The sequence below is a fragment of the Lates calcarifer genome, unplaced genomic scaffold, assembly GCF_001640805.2.
Source record: "Lates calcarifer isolate ASB-BC8 unplaced genomic scaffold, TLL_Latcal_v3 _unitig_1606_quiver_980, whole genome shotgun sequence".
Classification (NCBI taxonomy): Eukaryota; Metazoa; Chordata; class Actinopteri; family Centropomidae; genus Lates; species Lates calcarifer.
Window position 1 is genome coordinate 1 of NW_026115645.1, and position 20,057 is coordinate 20,057.

General features: G+C 43.3%; 1 protein-coding gene across 1 annotated transcript in view; it reads right to left on the reverse strand.

The window, feature by feature from the left end:
* Window positions 1-1,180: 1,180 nt before the first annotated feature.
* The window catches only part of LOC108889675 (neuronal acetylcholine receptor subunit alpha-7), a 28,935-nt gene continuing 10,058 nt past the window's right edge, over window positions 1,181-20,057 (reverse strand). The window contains exons 4-10 of the mRNA XM_018686267.2: window positions 15,185-15,294; window positions 13,195-13,274; window positions 11,812-11,979; window positions 8,821-9,015; window positions 7,266-7,352; window positions 6,772-6,881; window positions 1,181-3,463 (exon numbers count right to left, since the gene is read on the reverse strand). Coding sequence (XP_018541783.1) covers window positions 2,864-3,463; window positions 6,772-6,881; window positions 7,266-7,352; window positions 8,821-9,015; window positions 11,812-11,979; window positions 13,195-13,274; window positions 15,185-15,294 — 1,350 coding nt within the window. The 3' untranslated portion in view covers window positions 1,181-2,863. The remainder of the gene's footprint in view (window positions 3,464-6,771; window positions 6,882-7,265; window positions 7,353-8,820; window positions 9,016-11,811; window positions 11,980-13,194; window positions 13,275-15,184; window positions 15,295-20,057) is intronic.

Here is a 20,057-nt window from a genome sequence, read left to right on the forward strand (position 1 = left end):
TCCTCGAGAACACAGATAATAACTGAGTGTTTGTGCGAGGAGCTTCTGCTGGGACAGCGGTCGATCGCCGTCTGTTGATCTGAAGCCTGAAGCTGAACGAAATGTGTTTTTAACTCAGAACTTAAAAATAAATGTCGTTTCAGATCATGATTTAACAGTAACACGACCTCACTGCTGCCTGGAGAAACAAATAAAAAAGCTTTTCATGACCATTTGGTATCAGCAGATTAAAGATGTCTGAGTGTCTTGTCTGGTATTTAGACGAGCTGAACGGTTGAGGAGGATGTAGAGCGGTTTTATTTTAAATAAATTAAATAAAACTCTGAGATTTTTTATGTAGAAAAAAACATGATGGACCATTAATGAGCTTCTATGATAAAAATCCCAGTAGGGAAAAAAAAACTTGCATGACTTGATGTGCTCAAACTGATAATTCACGCACTAATTAACATTAAAGTTAAAACAATATTGTCCACATTTATGCCACGCTAGCAGGATATCTCCAGGAGAGCAGAAATATCTCATCAGCTGCTGGGTGGATTATCGTGATGTTTTGTACAACTGTTGCCCCTGAGGAAAATTCTAATACATTTGTTGATGCTCTGACTCGTCGTTATATTGTACTATGTGTTTAGTGCTAATCAGCTAATGTTAGCATGCGAATGGTTGATTTTTTGTTTTGTTTGATAGATTGTTTATTTGAGAGGAGGGGGAAGTAGTGCTGCTCAGAGGATGTATTCTAACCTCTTGTAAACTGTTGGTAAGTAAACAGCTGTTAATGCTAAGTTAGCTACGTAGCGATAGGAAAACCACATGGTTCACCAGGTCCCTTCGATCATTGTTTACTTGAGTAATTTTGAATGCAGGACTTAAGCATGTTGCACAGTATGTTTACACTGTGTATTATTACTTTTCCTTAAGAAAACCATCCAAATATTTCTTCCACCTCTGGTTTACAGTCATTTAAATCAACTAATTACTAATCTTTGAGGCCAGTTTCAGTAGATTTCATCAAACTCTATCAAAGCTGTGGACGGGAAGCTGGCGCGCATTTGAGGATTAATATGATTCTGATAAATGTCTAGAAGGATCCACATCAGAGCCTGATGTATAAGAAAATACATTTATTTACAAACAGCAGAGTGAACAGTCAGACTGACTGTTTCACCAGGGACAAACACCGTCACCGTGAACTGATGAACCACAATCATTCAGGTCTCAACCTGGTCAGACTTCACACAGTCACATAAATAAATGTGATAAATACAGAAACGCTGCGGTTCGTCTTTGGGGTCAGGGCTTTTGTAGTAAATTTACATCAAACATTAGCTATTCTATATTAAACAGGAAAAAGATGTGGAGAGCTATAACTGGTTGAAGAGCTGAGACTTTCAAACAGCGCTCATCTAAAGTGTAAAAATATCTACTTTTCAAGAAAATCCATTTTAGAACAACTGAATATTTCTGTCTGTGATTATTAATTCATATTAATCTACAACTGCTGATTAAAAAGCATATTTGCATTGGATAATTAAAACTGTTCTTTTCAAATTTTCTTTTAGGAGTGAATGTTGCTGTATGGATTTACTATCTAACTGAATGCAGCTGCTCCGATATTAAATAGTTTAAATGACACTACAAAGTTCATGACAGTATGTTCGTTATCTACTGACCTGAAGCGATTAAAGGACATTTCTGGTGTCAACAGACGAACTCCTTAAGTTTGTTTTCAGTCATTTTCCAAAGTAGTTTTTCATGCAGCTTCTGAGGGAGAAGCAGAGAGAGCTCAGTAATCTGTGATGATGACCAAACTGGACGAAAAGACGATTCTTTAACAGAGACAGCACGTCTGAAGTTCACCTGATGACGCCTGGGCCAGCTCTGTTTGTTGTGTGAAGACCATGAGAAGCTGTTGACAGCTCCAATTCTGTTACATCTTCTGGGAATCTCCTTTAAAGAGATAATTCACCTAAAAACGCACATGCACAGTCACCACTTGCAGCCTCAGAGAATGGCTCTAAAGTACAGTAAACCTCCAGTTCATAGAAACGTCTGAAACTACAACTGAAGCTGCAGTTGCAGTCGCCAGGAGCAGTAACTTAACATTTTTCACAACAATCAGAGAAATATGTGGGTTTAAGAGTTACTTCTGTCAGGCTGCGTTGATCCCAGCCACACTTGTCACCAATTTTGTGGCTACTTTTCAGTTGTTATATTGCAGCTAACTGTGGCAAACAGTCAGACATGTTTGGGAGAGTATGCTCATTTTCTTCCTGAGTGTGAGCTGAGAAATTTGATACCACACTCATATATGTGTCTTAGAAGTCCAGAGCTGGTGTCAATGGGCAGTTAGCTTAGCTTAGCACAAAGACTCGAAACTAGCTAGTTCAAAAATACATCTACTAACACTTCTACGTCTTGTTAATACATCTGTACATACACACAACTTCTAGAAACAACAGCTTGTCAAAAAATAAACACAACATTAGTCCCTATAAAACCACAAATGATCATTTTTTACATTTCTTTTTTTTTGTTTGTGCTACGCTAAGCTAATTGACCCATATTTTTGCAGGAATATGGAGCACAATGAGTCTACGGAGCATGATGCTAATTATTTTCATGGTTAAAGTGGGTCATTAATGGAATTCATTGTAATTTGCTGCAGATACGAAGGACTACAGCTGCAGTAGCCCTCACTACAGCACGAAGTGAGGATTTATTTGCAGCTGGAAACCCCAACAAACGCATTCCATTGATAATGGACTGAAATCAGAAGGTGCCGACAGACGGACGAACACGTTGGTTTGTCGACACAAATAAAAATATAGACAGCAGGTACGTGGGTCAGCGCTCTTCCTCCTCAGCTGAAGAAGTCTTTGGAAATGGCCTCCACGAAGTTGGGAGCCGACATGAGGATGCCGATGGTGCAGAGGATGGTGAAGAGCGAGAACGCCACCAGACACAACCGGTCGATCACCGCTGCGGCAAACTTCCACTCGCTGCAGACCGTCTCCTCCTCGTCCTGGCCTCGGAAACGCCTTGCGATGTATCTCACCTCCTCCAGGATCTGGTTCAGCTCTGCCTCCAGCATCGAGCCCCCAACCACCGCTCCTCCACCACCTCCTCCTCCTCCTCTGCCTCCAGCCCCGCCCCCAGCTCTCAGCACGTCCTCCTCCCCACCGACGCTGCCGCCGCCCACCAGGCGCGAACAGAGCAGCTCGGGCTCGGTGGGCGAGGCGTAGTGCAACCCCTCCACGCCTCGGAAGCCGACGTAGAGGAGGTTGCCGTTGGTTACCTGCGGGTGATGTCGCAGCGACCCCTGGCTGACGCTGAGCTCCAGGCTGGACAGGCTGCCGCGACGACGCTTGGTGGCGTTGTGACACGCCAGACGGACCTTCGCCTCGCCGGGACGCCGCATCCTCAGGAACCAGGCGCACCAGTTCAACAAAACCACACGGGTCTGAAGAAGAGGGAGGAAAAAGAGAAGTCATTAAAGGTTAAAGGCTAAAAACTCGTATGCTCGTCATGTTAACCCCCAATGTTTAGGTCACCTCTGGTCTGTTATTCTTCTGCAAAGACTTCAGGATAATTTAACAGAGGTTCATTATTGAAAGGCCAAAAACTGATGAACTGTGTACGTCTGTTTGTTGTGTGTTAAAACGCTGGGAAAGTAAATGTTTTTTCCTAAGCGGAGACTTTTACTTTGAAGGCCCCTGATTTAAAATAGCAATGTTTGTGGCAGCACCTTCAATGTACCCAGCTTTTTAAGAGACTAACATCAACAGTCGTGATCAAACTGAGCAAACATCTTGTAATTAACTTTTATTTAGAGGAATGAAAGGATGAAAGAAATAAACTATTAACAGCAACAGACTTCAGATCTGGTTTGTGAAGAAAAAGAAGAAGAGGAAGTCAAAAATATTTACATAAAAACAAGCTGATTAAAATTCATTTATGCACAGACATGTTTATGTGAAAAACTGCATGAGAGATTAGTTCATGTGTGACGTGAATATGTTTGCACAGCAGGGGTAGGCAGATAAAAATAGAGCATGAGTAACGTGGATCTGAAGCTGCTGAGCTCTCAGAACAACTTCATATTTCACTTCACACTCAGCTCATTAAATATTCAGCTGTTGACTGTCTGAACGTCAGTCAGACGTCCAACGCTTCACTGCTTCAGTCTGGTCATCAACATCTGGAGGGACACAAACAGCAGCACGTTCAAATTTCCTCCTGGATTTCCTTTTCTAATTAAACTTCCTTTCCTTTTCCTTCCTTTGCTTTTTACTGCACTTGCTCACTTGCTGTGAACTGTTGTAATTAACGTCATCAGTGAAGCTACTTTCCCCTTTTCTGGCAAAACAAACTGAGAGTTTCTCTTCACTCTGCTGCGGTAGGAAGAGAAACAATTATTCTGGTTTTCATTTCAGACTTTCTGCAGAGTCGTGAGAACTGGTGCCCGAGTGAGTTTGTCTGCACAGAACAAGCCGTCCTGTCAGAAATAATGCAACATATTGAACATCGTGTGTCTTTTGTCTCTGCTGTAGAGCCTCTGCAGTGTCTGCATACTAACAGAGCTGGGTATTATCTGGAAATCTGTGTATTCTGCTGCCAGTGTGGTCCTGTTCTCTTCTGTCTAAACACAAGCAGCTGTACAGGATCTTTAACTGAGTGAAATACTGAGTCTAAAACTGACCAAATTATGACTTAACTCTGGAGTTATCTGATCAAAGACTAAGTCAACAAGATCACTGATGTAACCAGACATTTGATGCAAAGTATTAAAGGACCAGTGAGTAGGATTTAGTGGCCTCTAGTGGTGAGAACGCAGATTGCAGCCCCTTTGGCTTCTCTCAAACCATCTGCCTTCTCTATCCATAACCTGAATGACTGAGAACCTACACATACATATTTATACAGCTATATCTAATATTCTTCATCTTCTGTATAGAAGCTGAAGTGTCAATGTAAAAGGCCCTGTATAGAGCCACTGTTTGGCTTGGTTTGTCCGTTCTGGGCTACTGTAGAAACATGGTGGACATGGAAGAGGACCCACCCCCTGTCTGGATCTAGATGGCTCATTCTAAGTGAACGAAAACACAATGCTTTTCAGTTTTAGTTATATTCCATTTTCGTATTGGCATAATAAACACCTCCAAACTGTTATTTAAGGTGACCTGTTCTGCTGGGAAGGTTGTATTCATAACCACAGTTACCACCTTGCAGTTGTACACCTCTGCCAACCAGTCCAACTGCAGTAAATTAGCATTCTTAGAATTCCTCAGTTATGTCCAGAGACGATAACCTTTGACTACCAAAATCTAATCAGTTCGTCCTTGAGTCCAAGTGAAGGCTTGTACCAAATTTGAAGAGATTCACTCAAGGTGTTTCTGAGATATATTCACAGGAATGTGATGGACGGACAACCCAACGGATTTCAACAGGTTCAGCAGTGTCAGTAATCTTATTAGGAACCTGAAATAATGAGAAAACATTAATAATGCAGCTGCAGTTTGGTTTGTCATGAAGTTAAGACGCTGAAACTTCTTTCTAAAGCAAATCTGCCCATGACTGAAATGTGAGGCGTTTGAGGGGACGTGACAGTCTTGGAGATATTATGAGAAAGAATATCACAGCCCACAGAAGGTGATGTTACACTGTCAGGTGTTCTAACAGTGGGTGATTGTAGACTGAGACCTGCAGAAAGACCCTGAGGCAGCGAGAAGAGTTTGCAACAACTACTGAACTGTAGAAGCTGCAGCGATGAAATATGCCAATAAAAATAATCTCCACTGTACACCACTCTACGCCTGATTTCTTCTCTTTTAACGTATTTTGTTGAGATAAAACTCCTGTAACAATGACCAGCACAAACATCGTTTTGATCATACATCCAGACAGGAGCAGCGCTGGCTTAAAGGCTGAGACTGAGAGGTCGACAGTTCAATCTCTGAGCTGTCAGGATTAATCTGAGCCGGGTAGCGGCAGCGAGGTTAGCATTGACAGGGACGACAGTGCAGAAGGGAACAGACCTTACAAATATGGATAAAACTGCAGAAAAATATCACAAAATTAGATATAATTTATAAAAACATGAGGAAAAAAGCTCGGAAGAGGGATTCTGATTCTTGTTCTGTCTGCGTGATTGTTTGAAGTTGAACCAGCTGGTACCAAACAGCTCCGGATTCTAAGAGACTGGAATTAAAACTTGGTTTTCAGGCTAAAGTTTTAAATATTTTCTGAAGCTCCACTGGAAGCAGCTGAGAGACTTTGTCCTCTCAGCCTCAGCTTCACCTTCACAGCTCGACAGCCGCCCCCCTCCTCTTCCTCAGCAGGAACATTCACATTCATAACATACATCAGAGCAGTGCAGTCACCTCCACACACCTGAGCCTGACACCACACACACACTAACACTCTAACACACACACCGCTGGGAATCTGAACAAGAGAAATTCCATTAAAGTGGAATTTAGTTTAAAGGTCAGAGCTGTTACGTCTGTGTGTGAGAGCGAGCGACAAACTTTAGATGAGTGAAATATTTTTCTTACTGCTCTAAAATAAATAATATAAATAAATGGGATGAACACATTAACAGTGACACGGCTCGTTTGGAGCTCGTTAAGGACCTGAGGCTCGTTAAAGCTGACTGGGCAGATCACAGAGACCACAGGCTCCCCACAGAGAGATTAGCACATGATAGAAGAAGAGGTGAGAGATGGAGGATGAAGAAGAAGAGGAGGAGGAGGAGGAGGAATGACTGACCCATCGTGGCATGTGTCCTCCATCAGGGTCGTGGTGATGATACTGCAGAACCAGGACTGTAGCGATGACTGACAGACCCACGATCACCATGGTGGTCGCAAAGTACTGAGCTGGAACACAGAGGTCAAAGTTCACAGGCTCTGTTAGACAAAGAGCTTCACAGTATATCTCTGTCTGTCAATCACAAAGTTAGCATGCTAGCTTTAGCGTCAGGAGGATGCTAACTCTCTTTGTTTCTTCCCTCAAGCACATTAGCATCCAGGCTGTTTAACTCTTCTTCTACTTATCAATCCAATTATATCGACTTACAACTAACTACAAAACACATTTTCTCTAGTGCAGATTTTCACTTAATTTCCCTTTAAATCCATTTAAATAAAGCCAACATTCATCCTGATGAGATGATGACAGAGACCGAGATAAAGCTCAGGTGATAAAGGGATAAACGGATGAGACGAAAGATAAAGCGATAAAGCGATAACTGAGGATCTCACCTATCAGAGGAACGGAGTCGGACGTTGCCGGCATGATCTCAGCCACCAGCAGCATGAAGACGGTCAGAGAGAGCAGCACCGTGATGCCTGAGGACAGAGACAGGGATTAGCTAGATCCACAGCACACCTCTTCTCTGGATTACAGCTGCTAACCCCACAGCGCTAAATGAACAGTGCTGCTGGGTGTTCTCAGCTCTCAGTCTCAGTCAGTCTCTGCAGAAAGAAAGATATGAGAGTAAAAGAAGAATTCCCTGCAATGAATATGATGATATGAATCTGTGTGGTCTGCTGCCAGACTCTGAAAGTTAGAGAGGAGGAGGTTTAATAAGCACCAGTGACTACAGAGCAGAGACACATTTTAAACTCAGAAACACATGTTCCCTCGCTGGCTTAGAAATGTGAGTTAGCTAAAATAAACTTGAGCTCAGGACTGAAAGAAAAACTTTTATTTTCTCGTGTTTTTGAGTGTAAAAAAATCTTGCAATATTTATCAGGAGCGGTGAACCCTGACACCTCGAACAGAGCACGTTTGTTTCAGTAACAAGCTCAGACTGTTAAAATACCAGACTTATCTTTAAAGTTCTCTGAAGCTCAGGAAGAACGTTTGTTAAATCTCTGCTTCCAATCCCAGCTTCACTGCACAATCATTTATTTCATGATAAAAGACTTGATGTAATCACACAGGCGCTGAGATCCCCAACATAATGACTGTGTGTGAGGAGGTGAAGAGGTCAAAGGTCAGAGGTTTACACACCACTTAAAGCTTCCTAATAAAAGGAGCTGGATCAATAAAAAGCAACAAAACCAAAAAAAAGCTCATTAACAGAGACACACACACAAAGGACAGCTAAATGACGCTCATCACTTTATAGACGGGCCATTATTCCAGTTTTGTCTGTGGGGTGTGTCTTATTTAGTCTTTTATAATTAATGAGTTAAAAATGACTTTTTTATTATTGTGTCGTGTGTATAACTCGTCCCAGACCACACAGGGTTTATAAGACTGACGAGCCAGAAGCAGAAAACACAGAAACAACCTCATTATATTTTACTGTCTCGTGCTGGAGGAATCTGAACGAATGCTTCTTACATAAAACTTCAAAACGTGTAAATTAATCAGCCGCTCTGATTTGTGTTTCAGGGTTTTGTGGAGTCATTTCATGGAGAATTAACCATAATCTGTACCAGATAAATAAAGTATAAAGTATATTTGAGACGTGACGTCTTCCTGTAACAAGTGCTCTCAAAGTGTCCTGGTGCTGTCTCATTAACAGTCTGATTCTGAGGAGTGATAGCACCGCTGACATTCAGGTTTGACTGAGAGTGTAAATTAAATTTCCAGTGAGAGACACTGTATCTGATCTCAGCAGCTGGAAGCCTCCCGGCAGCTTTAACTTCCTGTTTCAGGATGTTTTATAGCTGATGAGTATCGACTCGGAGACATCAGTCATCTGAAGGCTCTGCGGAGGAAACAGCCGGCTGAAATAAGACTGTTAGGAAAAGAGTTTTTGATTTTACTTCAGATGGAAAACCTGTGAACGGCCTGAGTCCTCACCGAGGGAGATCTTCTCTCCGGAGTCGGCGGGCAGCAGGAAGACGAGGAGGGCGAGGGTGGAGATGAGGACGCAGGGGATGAGGAGGTTGAGTCCGTAGTAGAGCGTCCTCCTCCTCATCACCACGGTGAAGGTCACGTCAGGATACGGCTCCTTACAGCAGTCGTAGAAACGCTCGTTCCTCCGCCCGGGAACCTCTGAGACAACAACAACGACAGATGGAAAGAGACATTTTAATGATGTTTAATCACGATGTTTAATGACGTCATCGTTAACTCGCCAAAATAATAATATGTTGTTACATCATGTTTTTTGCAGACGTGGACTCTCAGTGCTGAGTCCAAAGCACCGAACCGGAGATGTTTCAGTCACCTCACTTTTTATAACGTTATAACTATAATCTTACAGCTGAAGCTCAACGTCCTGCGTCACAGAGAAACTGCCTGTGTAGATAATTCAGCTCCCGGTGACGAGCAGAGGAACCCTGACCTAAGAACAAGCTGAGCATCTAGAAACGACCTGATCTAACATCAGGGCCGCTTCTTTAACAGCACACACACACCATACTTAGCTTACACAGAGCGAGGAAACACAACCATAAACATTAGTTAATATACTAAAACTAATACCTCCAACAAAGATTAAAAGAAATTAAACTGAGAAAGCAAAGTGCTGACTAAACACTGAACATGGCTGCCTAATGGACAGTACAGGCTCTTTACTGTATGCACTGTATGATGATGTAAACCCATTTAAAACCACTTACACTTAGACCACAGCTATCTGGTGTTTGTGGAGCTCTCTCCTCAGCTTCCACTTTCCCTTTTTCTGGTTATTTTACTGATTAATTACTGGAAGAAGTGGCAGATCAAACTCCCTGCTTCTGTTTTATCCTCCTGCGGTCGAGTGCAGCACGCCTGGCTGCGTTTCATTTGCCTATACATTGCTACATTGCTCACTACATTGGTTTTAATCTGCGATAGGTGATGGAGCAGAGGGGCAGAGGGCTAAATGGGAAACATGCTGCTGAGATTTTCAATTAAGTTCCCTGTGAACGGCCCATTGGCTGAACAGCGTCTCTGGAGGAGGCTCGCTCTCATCCTCCGCTCTCTCTCTTTCCATTTCATACTTTCTTTCATCAGCTGGTACAAAGAGAGGAGCCCGGGCTCCCCTGAGACCGGGGACGATCCTGAACTCATCATTAGTCTCCAGCAGCAGCTCTGTGGTGCAGGAGAGCGTCTGTCCTGTAACGAACGGCTGATCTGAGCACAGCTTTAAGATCTGCAGTCTCTGCTCCAGACCACTACAAGATCCACAAATACAGATTACAGCCGGGGTCAGGTGATGTTTAGGTCAGACCAGGAAGCAGCCCTCATGTTACGTTTGAAGGTCTGAAAACTACCCGGGGACGCTGCACGGCTCTTGTGCTGGTCCTCACACCTTCACGTGCACCTGCAGATCTCTACGACAGAATCTGAAGCTCTGCACTCTGTCGCCACGACACCTGCATGTGGCTTCCTGTTCACGACCAGCCCATTTATCTGTGGTACACCTGGGCCAGTTCCTAATCACACCAACAACCAGGCAGCCAGCTGACGTTTTACAAGAGGTCAGCGCTCTGAGAATAAGACTAAATACTGGAATCAGGTCGACAGGACACCTGTGCTCCACTGTGTTCTTTAGCTCCAGTCGCTGAGAAGTGGCCCATTGATCTGTCGTCATCTCACCTCAAACATTTCTGTGAATCAGATGCAGCACTGCGCTGTGAGTGAAACAGAATCCCTCTTTAGATGTAAACTCTTAACTCTGCTGTCTGTCTTGGTCAAACCTGCTCTTTAATCAGCAGCTGTGGAACATGCAGAGCTTTGAGTAAGTGATTTTGATTCTTCGTAATGAGGATAAAGATGCAGGATGATGACGTGTGAATCTGCAGAGCTCGTCGTGTGATCCTGTGAGGGCACACTTAGGCACGAACTTTGAAATGTGCAGCAGATGTGTGCGTGTTTAGACAACGCTATGACTTCATTAAACCAGGACAGTGTGTGTGTGTGTGTGTGTGTGTGTGTGTGTGTGTGTGTGTGTGTGTGTGGTCTGCTCAGGAGGCCACAGGTCTCTGCCTCCCAGCGTTTGTTCTGAGCGCTAGCTGAAGTCTGTCGATATAAATGTCACTCATTGGTCACGCTTTGTTGCGTGATCTGGCATTTATGAGTGGTCGTCGGTGTAACTGTGCCCCGCTGGCGGCGGCGGCGGCGGCTCTTCCGTCAGCCTTCAGGTGGGCTGCAGGCTCGCCGCGCTCTGCAGCAGCAGGAGGTTTAATTACCAGCAGATAATGCTGGATGGGAGCTGATTCAAAAACCCTCTGCTGCTCCTCTCAGCAGACAGACGGGGCTCGGCTGCTCCCAGGTTTTAACAGCTGAGTCCGCGGGCCGCCGTTTGTTCCGCTTCGTACTGTCGCCGTCGGGGAGAAAACTCCTGAATGTAAACTTTTCAGGAACTAATTAAAACTTGTTTATTTTGCCGTGAACCTGCTCTGTCGTCTCAGTCGGAGATCTCACCATGAAATGAGCTTCTCCTCTTATTCCCCCTCTAAGACTTTCCTGTGAGTTTCTCCTTCTCCACCTGCTGCCAAACAGGTGAGAGCAGATCCATTAGTTAGACTGAGTCCTTCCTAATCACAGCTCAGTGTAAAGCTAAAGCTGAAACCTGTGTTCTGACGAGCTGTTAAATGTTAAATGTTAAATGTTATGAAATGAAAATGGCAATAAAAATGTATATGATTTTTTTAATAGCTGACAGTGTCAGCAGCCCGGCAGGAGAGATGTATACATTTGGTTTTATTGTAAAATAGCCTGATGAGACCCTAATGCTCCATCACACGTTCTCCTGCACTGACGCTTGACTTTCAAAAATCATATCTCAAATCAAATCGCAACATCTGTCAGAAAAATCTCAATTAAGATATTTTCCCAAGATCGTTCGTGACGAGCTCTCACCCACGAGGTCCCACTCTCCGTTGGCGATGTATCCGGTGATGTCGGCCTCGATCATCTGCAGGTCCAGAGACCAGCCGCCGTACGTCCAGGAGCCGAACTTCAGGTCGCAGCGCTGCACGTCGAACGGAAACCAGCGGACGTCGATGTAACAGGTGCTCTTAAATATTCCTGGAATAAAGACAGAGAGGAAGACAGGAAAAAAGAGCAAACACAGGCTGTGTGGAGGAGATAGAGAAATACAGATTGGAGCAGTGAAGGGTGAAATTCACAAGAGGATAAAATTAACTCAGAATAAGATGCATGAGCTGAAAATAAGTTTGTGTTTGATTGATTGTTATCAAATAAAGAAAAAAACCTGCAAAAAAAAAACTGAATAAAGTGAAATGTGGACAGAATCAAAAGAAAAACATCTAATTTATGAAAAAGATAAGAACCATGAAGCAGAAAGAAAATAAATCTAAAGACTTTGAGCAGGATTCAGAAATAAGAACAGGAAAATAACTTTGTCTGGACACGAGCAGAGGAACTAAACAGGAAAGGTTTGTTTGTTTCAGATAAACCAGAAAAGGAGTCTGGTGGCCCTCAGGGGAAACCATCGCTCGGTTTCCATTACCTCTGTGTGAATCAGCTGGGAAATCCAATCTGATCCCAAACCAGCCAGCACCTGCCTCCACCTTCCCCCACCCACAAAAAAAATGAAAGTTTAATGATCCCTGAAGAGAAATCAGGAGGCGGCTGCAGAGCAAAGTTAAAAGAAGAGAGAAGAAACGAACTTCAGATTTTAAAAAATCTAATATTAAGAATAAAGCTGACGGCACCACAAGATCCAGATCCAGATTTTCTCTGTCACTGCTGCTCGCCGTCCCTCCCAGCGACTCCCCCAACTCTCTCTAATCAACGTCAGCTGTCAGTAGTAACAGAGCTGTTACCACTTTTACTGGTTATTGATTTCTGATCAGCTCTTCCTGACGTACGATTGCTCGGCTAGAAATTGACGTTGAGTCTGCGTTTACCTCGTTTTGTTTCCTCGTGTTAAAGCAGCAAGAAACGATCTGATCTTCAGTTTGTGTCCAAACAAAACAGAAAATAAAATAAGAACAAAGAAACGTCAGAGCGAACAAAGTCTCAGGGTTGAACTGTGTCGTTTCCATGAGCAGCCTGGTGGACAGTCCTGAGTCTCAGGTCGTCAATCAGGATCATAAAGTCCTCCTGACCTCTTTCTGTTGACCCTGCGACCTCATGATGACCCCCCCACCCTCCACTAAGACCTCCATAAACCTGCACTCAGTGCCTGTGTGGTCTTTAATCTCCAGATGTCTGTGATTATGCTGGAAGATGCTCAGACACAGGTGTATTCAGCAGTGGGAGGGGCCTGTGTGTTACCTGGTGGCAGGTACTGACAGTAGCCGGTGGAGTTGACCAGGATGTTGGTGTGGAAGGAGGCATCGAACCTTTCATCAGCACTGCAGAGACAAACACATACACATTTCATTTTACCTTCACAGCTGCCATAGATCTGGCGACAGTGAACGCACCGTCATGTTCAAGAAACACCAGCAGTCTGAACCGCTGATCCAAGACAGAACGGATCCACGCTTTCATGTTGTTCAACCATCTGAATGTCCCAGCAGGACTCGAGACTCCTCCGTGGAGCAACGTTTTTCCAACTTTCTATCAGGAAAATCTCAGTAGAGCCGCAGCTCAACAGTTTCCCTGAATGGATGCACTTTTCTGAGTACATCTGCTTTCCAAAAATGTCCTGACATTTCAAACATGTCAGTGTCCTAACTTTCCAAAACTGTCCTCACTTCACAAACATGTCTCACTCTCCAAACAAATCCTCAATTTTACATTGAAGTCCAGATCTTTCAATATGTCCTCATGTTACTGTGGATGTCCTCGCTTCTAAAAACGTCCTCACAGAGATAACACACGTACATCATCACTCCCCAATGGAAACCTTACAGCTGTTAAAGGTGAAGAAAAACATCCTGTCAATCATAATGTTGTCTTTATGAGTCTGCAGAAGAATCATCATGCAGTTCACATCAGGACTACAGAGTGTGGTCAGCCTACAGACTAAACTCACAACAATGCACACACACAACAACGTGTCAATGCCACACATTTAAAATTCACCAGTTTGATGTCGTCTCAGTATAAATATCTGATTTCCTTCCTGATGATGTTCATCATCACGAAGGCAGCCCGTTAACCTGCAACACATCTGGTCGAGTCAACAAAAAGTTTTTAATATTTAAAGACAAGAGCTGAAGAGTTTCCTCTTTTTCCAAAGAGCAGATTGTGTCTGGATTCTCGCTGCTTTACAGGTGATAAACGTGTGGTGGTGTCAGGTAACGAATACGACCTGGGTGTTTTCTTTTCATCAGCGCTAACCCTGAGTAGATGTACACACTGTCGTCGGTGGAAGTGAAACTAGAATAAGTTTGCTGTAAAAGTTGTCCCTGTGCCCCCCCCTTCCTCTCATTAAAACCAGCCAGGTCAATATTCCCTCTGACATCCTGCCTTCTTCCCACCGGGATCAACTTTGCTCCTGAACGCAGCTCGGTTAATGAGGTGAGACGCATCTTCAGCATCCAGCAGAGTCTCCTGCAGCCAGCAGCTCTGACGTGTGTGAGGTGGAGAGAATCTCTACCTTCAGCTCAGATAACGGGAGGGAATTAGCTGAATTAGCTTGTTTACCGAATCAGAACCGGGGGGGAGGGGCAGGGGGGGAGGACTGAGTGAGACGTCTTCGGCGTCGTTGGACCTGAACTAAAACATCCTCAGTTCACCTGGAGACAAACTGATTTCAATCTTATTGATTTCTGTTGTTCGCTCTCTGACATTTAACGTTTGAAGAGAAAACTCATCGACCGTTTCTCTGAACTACACTTTACAAGTCAGGAGGCTTAAAGATCCAGTGTGTAACATGCACAGAGATCGATGAGCAGAACTGGAACATTATATATAAACTTTCTTAGTGTGACACCACATAAAACTAATCAATGTTACATTTCCATTCAGTTAGAATGAAGAATTCATATCTACACAGGGAGCGGACTGAACTTGAATCAGTTCACCTCTATCCTCAGAATCACGGAGAGTTTGAACGTCTCCAGGTCCAAGTTCATCGGCTTGTGAAGACCATGTGATACTTATCAAAAGCTCCAGAACAAGTGAGGCCACATTCAGACTGACAGCAGCCCTGTCATTCATCTGACAGGAGCCAGCACAGAGGCAAACCCAGGCTCGGTTTTTGCTGCAGTGTATGCATGAAGCAAATCCAAGTTCAATTCAGATACCAAGCAGAGCATTCAGTTTCAGTGACACACACACACACACACAGCTCTGGTTCAGTGAGGTTGTGTACCTGTTGTACAGGAGGATGTCGGGCCTCCAGATCTGGTTGTCGGGGAACCTGACGTTGGTCACACCTGGATAGTCTGACGTGTTCCACTGCAGGTAGAAATCTGTCCAGTACTGCAGACACACACACACACACACACACACACACACAGATATTAATACAAATGAACACACCAACACTGAACTGAACCTCTGGAAGCTACAGCCACAATCTGTAGACTCTGAATGATACGAGCAGCTCTCCTGCTGAGTCATACACACACTGGAGAATCCACAGTCACTCATTCAATATTCAATATTCAGATTCGACCTTTGGCTCAAAGGTAAAAAATCAAACTTGGCTTTCTTTGGCAGAACTAGTCTCAGGTTCTCTGCAGCTTTTGAAAACTGCAAACTGGCCTCCAGCTGGATTGGATCCTCCCCCTGGTGTTTTTAAAGCCTTATTATCTAATGTTCATCTTTATGAGTAGAGCTCTGTTGATTGTGGTTATTTGTGTTGTTTTGTTTGTTCTGGTTGTGTGTCAGAATAACTGATGAAACAAAGTTTAATATCAATAATGAGACTGTTTTCCACACAGTAAGGTGTCTATCTTTGGGAAACCTACACTGGGAACTAAGACAGGATACAAAACACGTCTTGATAAACAATGTGAGAGCAGTAAAATCACACAGAAGCTTGTTTCTCATCTGAAACCAGCTGAGGAGCAGCAGCTTGTCCACTGTTCGGCCTCTGTGTTACTGCTGCTGAAATCTAGATTAAACTGATGAATCTTATGTAACAGCCATTGTTCTCCCTGTGTGTTTATACAAAGCTGGGAGAGAGAGAGAGGAGTGTGCTGCCAAGAGACATCAGCGCCGTGTTGATGTCTCATTTGCATACACAGCTCTTCTGGCCGGCTCGGTCCTCATTACATTTCAGAGCCTCTCTGAGCTCTTTGGTCTGCGCTGATGATTTGAGGCTGTGATGGCTGAAGGTCGCACACATCTTTCTCAGTCTTGTTTACTTTCTGTCACTGGGCTGAAATGTTTTTCCCAGAGGAATCTGTTGGAAGCACAGCTGTCGCAGCGGCTGCAGAGATACACCCTGAAGTTCACCAGTGTGAGGACGAGTGGGCTACAAACCTCTAAGAAATGTTTTGTTTTGAGTTTCTCAGAACGTACAAAAGAAATTTATGAATAAATTTCAATTTAAAACATGAACCATAAAATGATTTTTTAATTAGCGTCATGCTAAATTCAGTAGCGTCACTTTTATCTGTCACTAGCTCACCATGAAGCACTGTTTTATATGCAGACTAAAAAATTCTATTTTCACCCAATGAAAAGTGATGGTGTTGCTTTCAAGTGCCACATGAAAACATCTTTGTCAGACATTAAAGTTGATGAGCCACAGTTACCTGGATGTATAAAGGAACATAAAACAGACAACTGTTATGAAATTAATTCATGAAAAACTGAGTAACAATGAGTCAAGTACCCTTTGGGTCTTGCAGCATGTGTATAACAACCTGTACTTTTACTGTTGTACAATGTTGTAAGTTTGGTGATGCTAAAGTAATTTGTCCGTTCTGTACATCATTAATAGGCTAACATTAGCTTTTTACTTCTGGCGATTGTATTCAGGCTTCAAAAAATCATTAGAGTTTATTTGAGAAAATTATGTTGCTGAACAAAATGTGTTATAAACTTTTGTTTGTCACACAGTTTATTTTCTGTAATAACCTAAAAGCCATGATGATGCTAATTTCCGGGTTGGAAATACGTCATCCCTGCAGCGCCTGGGTTTCACTGTGATGACGTAGTTAACTGAGCTGGCTAACACCGGCCCGTTTTCTGCAAAAGTGGCTGAAAAATTAAACAAATAAATAAATACAGTGTACTTAGGTGTTTACAATATAAATGTAATCGAAAAAACAACATATTATATTTGACCGTTTACGTAATAGCTACGTTGTTAGCAAGCTAACGCCAAACGGCTAATTAGTGAGCTACTTAAGAATTAATTACCTGACTTTTCTGGAGATGTGGCGTCTTCGCGTCTTGCTCGCTATGTTGGTAACTGTTGTTCGCCTTTTTTTAGGCAGGATATAGAGTTTATTCCGATAAATAATTAAAAAAAACTGTGGCCAAATAGAGCCACGAACTTCCGCAGCGTTGGACCCCGAGTCGCGTCACGACATTACCGTATATCTCACAGTACATGCGCAAGAGGGGGAAAAGAGGAAACGACCACCGTCACAGCATTACCGCATATAACACAATATATGCGCAAGAGGGAAAAAATAAGGAAACGACCAAACCGGAACCAGGAACAACAACCAAACAAAGCGAACTCAGTGTCGTTTGAGAGGCCTCATTAAGAAATATGTTCCCCAATTTCTGTTTGTGTACAGATTGAACAGAATGATAAAAACATGTTAAATTGTAGATTTTCTAAGGTATTTTTGAACTTTTCATTATTATTATTAGTGATTTAGATGTTAACTTTACATTAAAACAATTCTACTTTGTGTCCTGTAACGTGCTGATTAAATCATAGTTCTACAGTTTATACTTTTATCATTGATTTCATTTAAGTTAAACACCAGAACCAACAGAAACAGACTTTAGTCGTTAAATTACATCCAGTTAAAACAGTAATATCCTGGAATAACCTGAGAGCACAAACAAGAAAAATCAGAAGCAAGATGAGAAACTGGTTTCACATGAAGTGTGAATGAGTATTTTTAATGAGCAGGAGAAGATGTTCTCTCTTTCCTCAGGTGTGAAAAGGTTCAAAGGCTCAAAGACTCAGAGCAGAACGAGACCAAAAGAAACCTGCTAACTATAAAGGAAATAAGTCCCACTGACGCAACAAAGGTTCAGGGTTTAATAAGGATGAAAAATGCACAAAGAAAGTTCAGATATCCCAGTGGTTCACAAACTGGTCCATCCTCAGCAGTGGTACAGCGTCATCATCAGATTTATTTTGGGTTTGATAGTGTCGTTTTTAATCGGATTATCCACTGACAGAGTTAGTGGTTATACTTGGATCTCCGTGGGAACTTTAATTCTTCCTTTTCAACAAAACTAAAACATGTAAAGATCCAGAGACACTGTACAGACGGACCGACAGCAAACTGAAGATTTAGCTTCCTAAGAGAAAAAAATGTTTTTTCTTGAGGTTGACGCTGAGGCGAAAGGTCACATGGTCATTTCAAATCAAAGGGTGCTACAAGAAAATTCAACAGCCCATCAAAAGACTTCATCCAGCCGCAGAACAAACTGTTTTTTTGGTTTAATTTCGTTTGTCTTTTTCTGGGTTTTAACCTGCTGGGAACTCTGAAAGGAAACTCTGATAATGCTGCATCAATGTGTATTTGACTCTGCTCCTCACCAGGACTGTTTATGTAACTGGTTTTGGGCCAGACAATTAATCATTTAATTTAAAAAAATAATTGGCAGATTAATTGGCAGCCATAGCTGCGAAACTAATGCCACTCAGCCTCATCTGTACGCTACGTTTAGTGCTAATTATCACATGCTAGCATGCTAAAGTAAGATGGTGAACATGGTAAACGTATGTTAGCATTGTGATTTGATATTTGTGCAGTTTATGTGTTTATGCCTGTGTTTTGTGCTCAGTAATGTGTCTGGATGCTAACAGCTTGTACATAAAAAGAACACCTGACAAAATTATTGAAACACTAGAAGATACAAGCTCTTTATGAGCCCCTGAAGGAGAAATCTGCTCTGAAATGTCCACACCAAGGTTGTTTTTGTTCTGAGAGTGAGTTCAACTTTACTAGTTTGCCAGAAGAAAAACTTCCAAAAGCTGCAGCTACACTCTGACATTCAAAAACCCACACAGCTCCTGGTGCTGAAATGTTTCCTCTTGCTTACAGACATTCATCCCCTTCACAAAAAAAACACAATGACTCCAGCAGCAGAGGAGGAGGAGGAGGAGGAGGAGGAGGAGGAGGAGGAGGAAGAGGACGCCAAATTAAATTAAGCTAAAAGACTAGTTGGTCCTGGGAGGGTGCTGCAGAGAGGAAATGCCGAGCCTCCAGGGACGAACCAACCTTTCCATCCGAGAGGAGCAGATTAGGCCGGATTAGTGCATCACCACTTTACAAACACACATTCCACAGAACCTGATACGAAACCTAATTAAATTTAGACAGCTGCATGAAATGGGTTTAGGAAGCTCTCTTAATGAATTCCTGCGCTCTCCATTAGCTCTGACATTCACACCAGAGTCAGTCCCGGCCTGGACAAAAGGCAAAGAGAGCGAGGGAGAGGAGGCAGCGGCTCACAGAGCGAGATGAAGTTAAAGCAAATAAAGAAGAAGAAGAAGAAGCAGGAGTTGATATCAGGAAGGTGGAAAGCATCAAAGCGCAGGAGGTGTCTGACAGATCGAGTGGGAGAGCAGCAGATGGAGTATTTGTGGAAACAGAGAAGTTGGCGCTCTGCTCGCTGCCTGCCTGGATGGAGTTTTTCCCTCCATCACGGCAAACTTATCTGGGTCAAACACCAGAGCCGGAGCCGAGCGATTCCTCCGGAGCCTCTCTGGGAGCCGAGCTGAAGGAAGGCTGGGATGAAGCGGCTGCAGGCTCCCATGTATTATCAGTGTTTACTCGGCTCCTTCCCTCCTGCAGGAGTCGGTTTACACATCGTCCCCGGTGGCTTCACTGGCACAAACAGACCCATCTGTAACGGTTGGAAGTGACTCGGGTTCATTTTGACTCTGGGCCTCAGGGTTCAGGAGGGAAGTGTGACAGCAGAGGGAGGTTTTCACCCACTGATGAGACATTTACCTCATCATCCATTTAAACTAAACCAGTGCTCAAACATGATAAAGGGATATTACAGCATTTTGGTGCTGTAGCAGTCGGCAG